This window comes from Gekko japonicus, unplaced genomic scaffold (genome assembly GCF_001447785.1).
Source record: "Gekko japonicus isolate JY-2015 unplaced genomic scaffold, Gekko_japonicus_V1.1 scaffold2663, whole genome shotgun sequence".
Classification (NCBI taxonomy): Eukaryota; Metazoa; Chordata; class Lepidosauria; order Squamata; family Gekkonidae; genus Gekko; species Gekko japonicus.
The window spans coordinates 99,211-108,721 of record NW_015168125.1 but is presented as its reverse complement, the minus strand read 5'-3'; the positions used below and the strand labels follow the sequence as shown (position 1 = coordinate 108,721).

The 9,511-nt window shown below is 47.2% G+C and overlaps 1 protein-coding gene across 1 annotated transcript in view; it reads right to left on the bottom strand.

Moving 5' to 3' along the window:
• Positions 1–884: 884 nt before the first annotated feature.
• Positions 885–9,511, bottom strand: part of TMEM114 (transmembrane protein 114) — a 16,485-nt gene continuing 7,858 nt past the window's right edge. Inside the window, exons 3-4 of the mRNA XM_015414902.1 lie at positions 3,253–3,390; positions 885–1,117 (exon numbers count right to left, since the gene is read on the bottom strand). Coding sequence (XP_015270388.1) covers positions 885–1,117; positions 3,253–3,390 — 371 coding nt within the window. The remainder of the gene's footprint in view (positions 1,118–3,252; positions 3,391–9,511) is intronic.

Genomic DNA, 9,511 nt, shown 5'->3' with positions numbered 1-9,511 from the left:
TATCGCATAAATTCGTCTGCTCTGGAGCCATCCTCCCTGAGCTAAGTCAAAAATGTGCGAGCCAGAGGCTTAAAAAACTGTGAGCTAGCTCACACTAACTCAGCTTAGAGGGAACACTGGTGATGGCTGATGAAAGCGCTTGACGGCATGGCTGGTCTAGATTCCCAGAGGCTGAGAAAGGGGCTCTGTTCGTAGCCACTTTCTCCTTCCCCCGGCAAGGCCCAAACAAGCGATTCAAAGAAGAAAAACAACATTTGCTCCGTTTGCATCTACCCCGTCTCCAATGCGGAAGGCCCTTTTCAAAGCACAGAACTCTGATTTTTATACAGCCCAGGGCTATTTTTGGGCAGGAACGCACAGGCACGGAGTTCCGGCTGGCTCCCGAGTTGGCCACGCCCAGCAGGAACTCATTAGCATGATAGGCCACACCCAACAGCAGGAACTCATCAGGATTGGCTACATTAGGGGTGTGTGGCCTAACATGCAACGGAGTTCCTGCTACAAAAAAGCCCTGGGTTTTGACCACAAACAAAGTAAACAGAATAAGAAGCAAAAGGTGGGTGTGGCTGAATAACCACACTTCTGGTATAATGGGGGTGTGGCCTAATATGCTAATGAACTGTGCTGTCAGGGTGTGGCCCAACATGCTAATGAGTTCCTGCTGTTGGGTGTGGCCTATTATGCTAATGAGTTCCTGCTGGGCTTTTTCTACAAAAAGTGCCCTGATACAGCCCATCCTTTCAGCAAACTGGAGCAATGAAAGGAAAGGGCCCCAGAAGAAGATAAATGACTTGGAAATGCCGGCAGTGAGACCAAGATTCGAGGAAGGGGGCAGGCGACGAGAACCCCAGCTTCAGACTCCTGGCCCAGGCGTCAGGAGGGCATCAAATGGAGCGGTCCCGCCTCTGCTGAAGGCCCACTATCCTGGCGGCCAAGAGGAAAGCCAGGCCCGTCAGGACCTCGGTGGCAAAGGAGAGCCAGGCGAACGCCACCGACCAGCCGAACCGGATGCTGAGGACGTCCAGGAGCCTCCTCCGGCCCAGAAGAAAGAGGAATTCCCTGTAGGCTGCCCTGGAGTACGCGATGTAGACGCTGACCCCGGCCAACGTGAAGAGAGCTTTAAAGAGATTACAAACACAAGACGTTTTACCGATGGTCCATCCCTTCCAAAAGATATTGCAGAGACGGATACGAATTACAAAGGGGCCCGCTGGAAATGTAAAAAAAAAGAAGACGGCACCTTTTACCATATGTGGTGGAGCTGGAGAAATATACATGAAGACATTCAGAACATTCTAAAAACCAAATTCCCAATGAAACCGGAGATTGTGTTACTGGGAATCTTACCAGACGACATAGACAGAGCCTCACAAGACCTACTTAGATATATGTTGACGGCAGCCAGGGTAATATTTGCAATGAAATGGAAAAGACAGAAGACTGCCCTATAATTGATATCTGGAAAGAAAAACTAGCTGAGTATGCAACATTGGCAAAAGTAAGCAATTATATAAACAAAAGACTACTGAAAGAATTTCTACAGAAATAGCAAGCTTATACTATGGGAATAGTGAATTTCTTTTTAAAGTTCTGGAAGAAGCCGGATATCATATTAAAGGTGATGAAGATATTGATTAGAGCTCCAATACTTGATTCTGTATTCCACTAGTAATTAAATAATCAGTAAGAATAAAATTTAGATAAACAATTAAGACAATATTAAGGTTTTCACAGGGATTCAGTTTTAGCGTAGAAGTTCATTCAGTTGTTAAAGATGTAATTTCTTTTATCACAAATAGATTGTCTCTAACCTTAGGAAAGCTCTTGTTTATTCTTTAAAGAAAGAATCTATCCCAAAATTCTGTAATGTCGATGTTTTAAGGTCTGCTTCCATATTTGAAATATGTGATATATTTTGCGATACGTCTGATCTCACTCGTTGTACGTAACAACTCATATTATTTGACAAACCTGATGAATTTATATCTTCCCCTACCCCCTTTTCCCTTCCATACCCCACCTTTTTCCTGAGAAAATATTTAAAAACATTTTTTTTAAAGATTATAAACACAGTCATCAGGGAAGCAGTGATTACCATTGGGCACTCCTCCAGGACAATAATCATTGGATATGGCAGTCCGTGTGTGGTACAGCCAAGTTTGTGATACAAGCAGGGCTTTTTTTGTAGAAAAAGCCCAGCAGGAACTCATTAGCATAATAGGCCACACCCCCACATTACCAGAAGTGTGCTCATCCAGCCATACCCACCTTTTGCTTCTTATTCTATTTACCTTGTTTGTTGGAACCCTTTGCATGTTAGGCCACACACCCCTAATGCAGCCAATCCTAATGAGTTCCTGCTGTTGGGTGTGGCCTATTATGCTAATGAGTTCCTGCTGGGCATGGCCAACTCGGAACTCTGTTCCTGTGCGTTCCTGCCCAAAAATAGCCCTGGATATAAGCAAACAGAGTATGGTACACAGTATATGGATATTACACTACACAAGGATTATTACTGTGATGTGCGCTAAACTAAATAATACAAAACTGCAAAACTCAGGAAATATGTGCTGTTTAAATAAGTTAAAGCGATATGCTTTTTTTTACAAGGTTGGAATACAAAAATACAGTCCGTTTCAAATAAACAGAAGTGGTTTTTAACTAAGCAAATGATGTTCACAACGTGCTCTGGAACAAGATTCTATCTACAAATAAATATCTTGTTGTAAATGTTTATTTGTAGATAGAATCTTGTTCAGAAGAAGGAAACGACACAATCATTGGATGGCACAGGACATTCCGTAGCACGTCGTTAACATCATTTGCGTCGTTAAAAACCACTTCTGTTTATTTGAAACGGACTGTATTTTTGTATTCCAACCTTGTAAAAAAAGCATATCGCTTTGACTTATTTAAACAGCATATATCTCCTGATTTTTGCAGTACTGTATTATTTAGTTTAGCGCACTTATCACGGTAATAATCCTTGTGAAGTTTGTGATACAGCCCAGCAGAGTGTGGGGGGGGGTACAGCCAGGTTCTTCCTAAGATTATCTGGCTGCCAAAAGTTCTAGCTCATTTTGCATCGTGCACCACTAGGTGGCGAGCTAGGGTCCCTCGGCCCTTCCCCACAGGGCTTGGTCTCCAGGCCCCCGAGCATCCCAGTCACTCTCTTCTGCGCCCGCTCCGTTCTGCACACATCCTATTTGAAGCCAGGACTCAAGTTCCGCGGCTTTCCACTCCCCGGCCTACCTCCGGAGAGAAAGACCAGCCCCGTCACCAGCAGGAAGAAGTGGACCTGGGCCAGGAAGCTGACGAAGCCGGTCATCGCTCCAAAGACCATCAGGATGAGGCTGAGTGGCAGGAGGATCACGAAAGCACCATGCATGTCTAGAGAGAGGAAGAGAGAAAATGTGAGTCACGAAGAGGAATCTTGCAGGATCTGATTGATAACTGGAACCTTCGACTTGTATCCTTCCCTGACCTGAGGGGCCCGGGGTAGTCCAATCTCAGCAGGTCTCAGAAGCTAAGCAGGGTCGGCCCTGGTTAGGACTTGGATGGGAGACCACCAAGGAAGTCCAGGGTGGCTACGCAGAGGCAGGCCATGGCAAAACATCTCTGAATGTGTCCTGCCTTGAAAACCCCATCAACTTCCAGTTTCCGGCCAAGAGGGATTTGACGCTTGTGGACTGTGCTCTGCTGAGACGGAGTAGTTTTTGTTTTGTTTTACTTTAGTTTTAGCTGCAATGCTTTTATACCTTGGAGGAGGGCGGAAAACGCCATCGAACCGAATTGGGGGGAAAAACCATTCCCCCCCTACACAACCCTGTGCGGTGCTTCATCTGAAAAGCCCGCCTGCACATGTGCAAACCAATGCTCCCTCTAAGCTGAGGAGTCTTGTGAGCAAAAATGCTACTTTTGTGAGCTGCCGGCATTAAAGTTGTGAGCGAGCGAGTTGGCTCCTGCATCGATTCGTTTGCTCTGGAGCCATCCTCCCTGAGCGAAGACAAAAAATGTGTGAGCCCGAGGCTAAAAAACTGTGAGCCGGCTCACACTAACTCAGCTTAGAGGGAACACTGGTGCAAACTCACACTGGATGGTGACGCCAGAAGTCCCCCGAAGGCCAGCGTAGGGGTAGAATCTGGTTTAGGGAGACTTCATAGGGAAATATCTGGAGATTTGGGGGGGGTGGAGCCTGGGGGGTGGAGGTTGGAAAATACATGGAGGTTTGGGGGGGTGGAGACTGGGGAGGGCGGGGTTAGGGGAGGGATGGGGCCTCAGCAGGCCCTAGAGTCCGCCCTCCAAAGCAGCCATCTTCTCCAGGGGAACGGCTCTTGGCCGTCTGGAGATCAACTGTAATAGCGGGAGATCTCCAGGTGCCACCTGGAGGGTGGCAACACGACAATGGAGTCCACCTTCCAAAGCGGCCGTTTTCTCCCAGGGGAAGAGAACCCCATTGCCTGGGGATCTGGCGAAATCCCAGGAGATCTCCAGCCGCTGCCTGGAGGTCGGCAGCAAACGTGAGACACGCAGATGACGTGAATACAAAAAAGGGGAAAGCCTCCAAATGATTTGCTGTTGTTGTTGTTGTTGTTGTTCAGTCGCACAGTCGAGTGCGACTCTTCGCGACCCCATGGACCACCTCACGCCAGGCCCTCCTGTCTTCCGCTGTCCTCCAGAGTCTGCTCAACTTCACATTCGTTGCATCGATCACACTGTCTAACCATCTCATCCTTTGCCGCCCCCTTCTTCTTTGACCTTCAGTCTTTCCCAGCATCGGGGTCTTCTCCAGTGAGGGCTCCCTTCTCGTTGGGCGGCCAAAGTGTTTGAGCTTCAGCTTCAGTCTCTGGCCTTCCAGGGAACAGTCAGGGTTGATTTCTGTTAGGATTGACCGATTCGATCTCCTTGCAGTCCAAGGGACTCTCAAGAGTCTTCTCCAGCACCGTAGTTCAAAAGCATCTATTCTTCGGCGCTCGGCCTTCCTTAGGGTCCAGCTCTCGCAGCCATACATGACTACTGGGAATACCATCGCTTGGACCACGTGGACTTTTGTTGGCAGGGTGACGTCTCTCCTTTTTATTATGCTGTTTAGGTTCGCCATCGCTTTCCTCCCAAGGAGCAGGCATCTTTTAATGTCATGGCTGCAGTCAACGTCTGCAGTGATCTTGGATCCCAGAGACGTGAAGTCTGTCCCTGCTTCCACAACTTCCCCTTCTATTTGCCAAGGAGTGATGGGGCCGGATGCCGTGATCTTAGTTTTTTTTATGTTGAGTTTCAAGCCAACTTTTGCGCTCTCCTCTTTCACCCTCAGCAAGAGGCTCTTTAACTCCTCTTCACTTTCTGCCATTAAAGTGGTATCGTCTGCATATCTGAGGTTGTTGATGTTTTTCCCCCGGCAATCTTAATTCTGGCTTGTGATTCATCCAGGCCGGCATTTTGCATGATGTACTCTACATATAAATTAAATAAGCAAGGGGACAATATACATCTTTGTCGTACTCCTTTTCCAATGCTAAACCAATCAGTTGTTCCATATCCGGTTCTAACTGTCGCTTCTTGACTCTTATACAGGTTTCTCAGGAGACATGTGAGGTGGTCCATCTCTTTAAGGACTTGCCATAGTTTGTTGTGATCCACACAGTCAAAGGCTTTAGCGTAGTCAATGAAGCAGAAGTAGATGTTTTTCCAAAGAATTAAACCTCTAAAAATACTCAAAAACACTAAATATAATGCATTAATTTTGGTTCTTGTTCTGTAGTTTTCAGCATTCAGGTTTTCTTTTCTGTTGTTAAAAATGGTTTGTGATTGTATGTGTATTTCATAGTTGTTACGGTTCCATCTTGGATAAAGCTCTGGTGAAACGAGGCGCTACAACAACGCCGGTTCGTCCCGTCATCTGGAACTAAACTCCTTGAGCTGCTATCGGAACAGAATTTTAAGTCTTCGGGAACAGAGGAGTCTACTCGCTGGGAGTACCGTTGGTGCATCAAGTGGGTTTAGAATTTGCAATTTCCATTTCAATCCTTTGTTCTGTGACTCATGAACGTGGATCTCTCCCTTTTTGCACAATTTATTAATATGAATTTCAAGATTCGTACTGAGATAGTTTTGTATGTTTGTTATTGCTGGTGATGTAAATAATCTTTACAGTTAGTGTCTTTGAGTATTTTTGGAGGGGGGGTTAATATAAATTTTTCTTTTAATATAACAGACAAACAAAGATACACAAACAAAAATACACATATCGGGAATTCTCGTCACATCATTTTGATCTAGTTATTGACCTCCTACAATATCCTGATATATTCATTGTGGGGTTTTTTCACCTTATAATTTACTTATATACCATTTGCTTACATTTCCTTTTATTCCAGTTAGATGACTGAAAGTTTTAGGATTTATACTCTTCTGTCCATTTATAAAATCTTGCCCAGGTATCTTCAAAATCATCTTTGTTATGTCCTCTCAGAACTGAGGTTAGGTTATCCAGAGAGCCAGTTCAGTGTAGCGGTTAAGTGCACAGACACTAATCTGGGAGAACCGGGTTTGATTCCCCACTACTCCACATGCAGCTGCTGGGTGACCTTGGGCAAGCCATAGTTCTGTCAGAGCTGTTCTATCAAGGACAGTTCTCTCAGAGCTCTCTCAGCCCCACCTGCCTCACGAGTTGTCTGTTGTGGGGAGTGGAAGGGAAAGAAGTTTGTAAGCTGCTCTGAGACTCCGTGAAGGGGGGGGTATAAATTCAGTCTCCTCCTCCTGCATCTCTGCTGTTTCCATTATTTTAGTTATGATTTCTTCTTTTGAGGGGATTTTGTTTCTTCTCCAGTACTTGGCATATAATATTCTTGCTGCTGTTACTACATGTATAATAACATAAAAGTCTTTTCTCTTTTTTTTTCAGTTCTCTGGTACGATATTCAATAAAAAGAGTTCTGGTATATACGGTACAGTATTTTAAAAATTCCTGCCAACCTAGCAGTTTGAAAGCAAGACATTGCAAGTAGATAAATAGGGACCACTTTGGTGGGAAGGTCACAGCGTTCCATGTGCCTTGGTGTTTAGTCATGCCGGCCACATGACCACGGAAACGTCTTCGGACAGTGCTGGCTCTTCGGCTTTGAAACGGAGATGAGCACCGCAACCCTAGAGTCAGACTCGATTGGCTTTCGAGCAAGGGAACCTTTACCTTTACCTTTATTTTTTAAATGCTTTTTGTGACAATCCGTGTATCTGAGACCAATACTTTTTAACTTTATCACAAGTCCACCACATAGGTGTATTTTTGGAGGTTTAATTATATGGAGGATTTCCCCCCCTTTTTTTTGTAGTCACCGCCTGGAGGTCGGCAGCCCTCCCCGAGACCCCCTTCTTTCCCACCAGACCAAAAGTGTTGGGGGTTCAAATCCTGCCAGGGGAACAAGCGCCACCCGGTGGGACTTGCCCACTGAGCAAACGCGTCCTGGATCCCAGCTGTGTTTGTTTGCACTTGGGCGAAAATAACTCTCGGTTTACCTTCTCTTCCCCCGCACATGTTTTTGTATAGGCAGGTAATGGATAACTGGGAATTCCTCGGAGCTCTCGGAAGCTTCCTAGGAGCCTCTGGGTGGAGCCCGGCCTTATCGCCTGTTTTCGGCCCAGGTGACAGCACTCAGATTTCTCTCGGATGACCCTTCCCACGAGGGTCGTCTTCCCAATAGCTGCGCAAACAGCGGGTTGCCGGGCACTTTCTGATGTTTTTGTGTGCCTGCCTGTTGTTGCCTTCCCACCGGTCGCAAGATGACCTTGGCAGACCTCTCCCCTGGCTTTGCTTCACTCTGTACCTGCAACCAGGTGGGCCCCACATCGTGCACAGGGAAGGGAGCCGTGCATCTCACAGCCACAGCTCCGAGGCGGTTAAGCCAGTGGGGAAAACACCGTGCTCGTGCAAGCCCCTCTGTGCCCGAGCAAACCCAACCGGTGTTCCCTCTAAGCTGAGTTAGTGTGAGCTTGCTCATGGGTTTTTTAGCCTCCAGCTGACATGTTTTTGTCTTCCCTCAGGAAGGAGGGCTCCAGAGCAAACTAAACCCAATCGCTCACTTACAACGTTCGTGCCAGTAGCTCACAAGGTAGAATTTTTGCTCACAAGACTCCACGGCTTAGAGAGAGCATTGAACCCGACATATATAAGAAATCACTTATCAAAATGACTTCAAGATGGAGGATAAGTTGTACCAAGGTATGGTAGGCAGGAAAAAGAAGGAGGAGGAGGAGGAGGAGGAGTCACTGCTGGACCTCCTGATGGCACCTGGTATTTTTGGCCACTGTGTGACAGAGTGTTGGACTGGATGGGCCATTGGCCTGATCCAACGTTGGCTTCTCTTATGTTTTATGTTCTCTTAGGAGAGCAGACTCTCAAGGGCAGTCCTCGAAAGAGCTCTCTCAGCCCCACCTACCTCACAGGGAGGGGGAAGGGAAAGAAGATTGTAAGTGGCTCTGAGACTCCACATGAAGGGTGGGGTATAAATCCAATCTCCTCCTCCTCCTCCTCTTCTTCTTCTTCTTCTTTCTCCTCTAGCAGAGGTCCACAAGGTATAGATGGGAACTCCCAGCCTGGGGCAAGGGATGTTCTGTATTCTTGGTGCTTGGGGGGGCAACAGTGGGAGGGTGTCTAGTGTCCCAGCCCCACTGCTGGACCTCCTGATGGCACCTGGTGTTTTTGGCCACTGTGTGACAGAGTGTTGGACTGGATGGGCCATTGGCCTGATCCAACAATGGCTTCTCTTATGTTCTTATGAAACGTTTCCCACAGCAAGTGGGCTGTCTCAGAGCCACGTGATATCCTTTCAATATCCTTTCTTATTTTGTTCGTCTCTTGTATAAATGGTCAGGGTCTGGGAAACAGGGGGGCAAAGGGGGCGGTGGCCCCCGTCCTTTCCAGTGCTGCTATGGCAACCAATCAGTGATTCAAAGACAGTCCTTCATCACGGCTGTCATTACACCATTATTCTCATTAACCAAACTGACAACAGTGCCGCGGTGCCCCAGCGCATTGGTGTGCAGCCACGATAGGCGATTTCGCCTCTGCTTCCCGCCTGCACATGGAAAGCTCTGGGCCTCTGGGCATTGCATGGCGAACTGAGAAGGGGGTTCAATAAAGAGAGCTGGCAGGGGCAGGAAATGTAATCGCCAATAAGCGTCGTCTTGTCATCCCAGCCTAATTTGTACGTGGCTGGATTCTCAAGTCTTGAGTTAGGATCGAACGTTGAGCCAAAGGGGCGCGGATCTCTCCGATTTCCATACCTTTTGCATCAGTTTCATGAGCAAGTTCTCCATCACTAGTTGTATTGCCAGTTTGGTGTAGTAGTTGAGAGAGGCAGGCGTCTAATCTGGAGAACCGGGTTTGATTCCCCACTCCTCCACATGCAGCCAGCTGGGTGGCCTGGGATCGGTCACAAGTTCTCTCAGAGCTCCCTCAGCCCCACCTACCTCACAGGGTGTCTGTTGTGGGGAGGGGGAGGGAAGGTCGATCGTA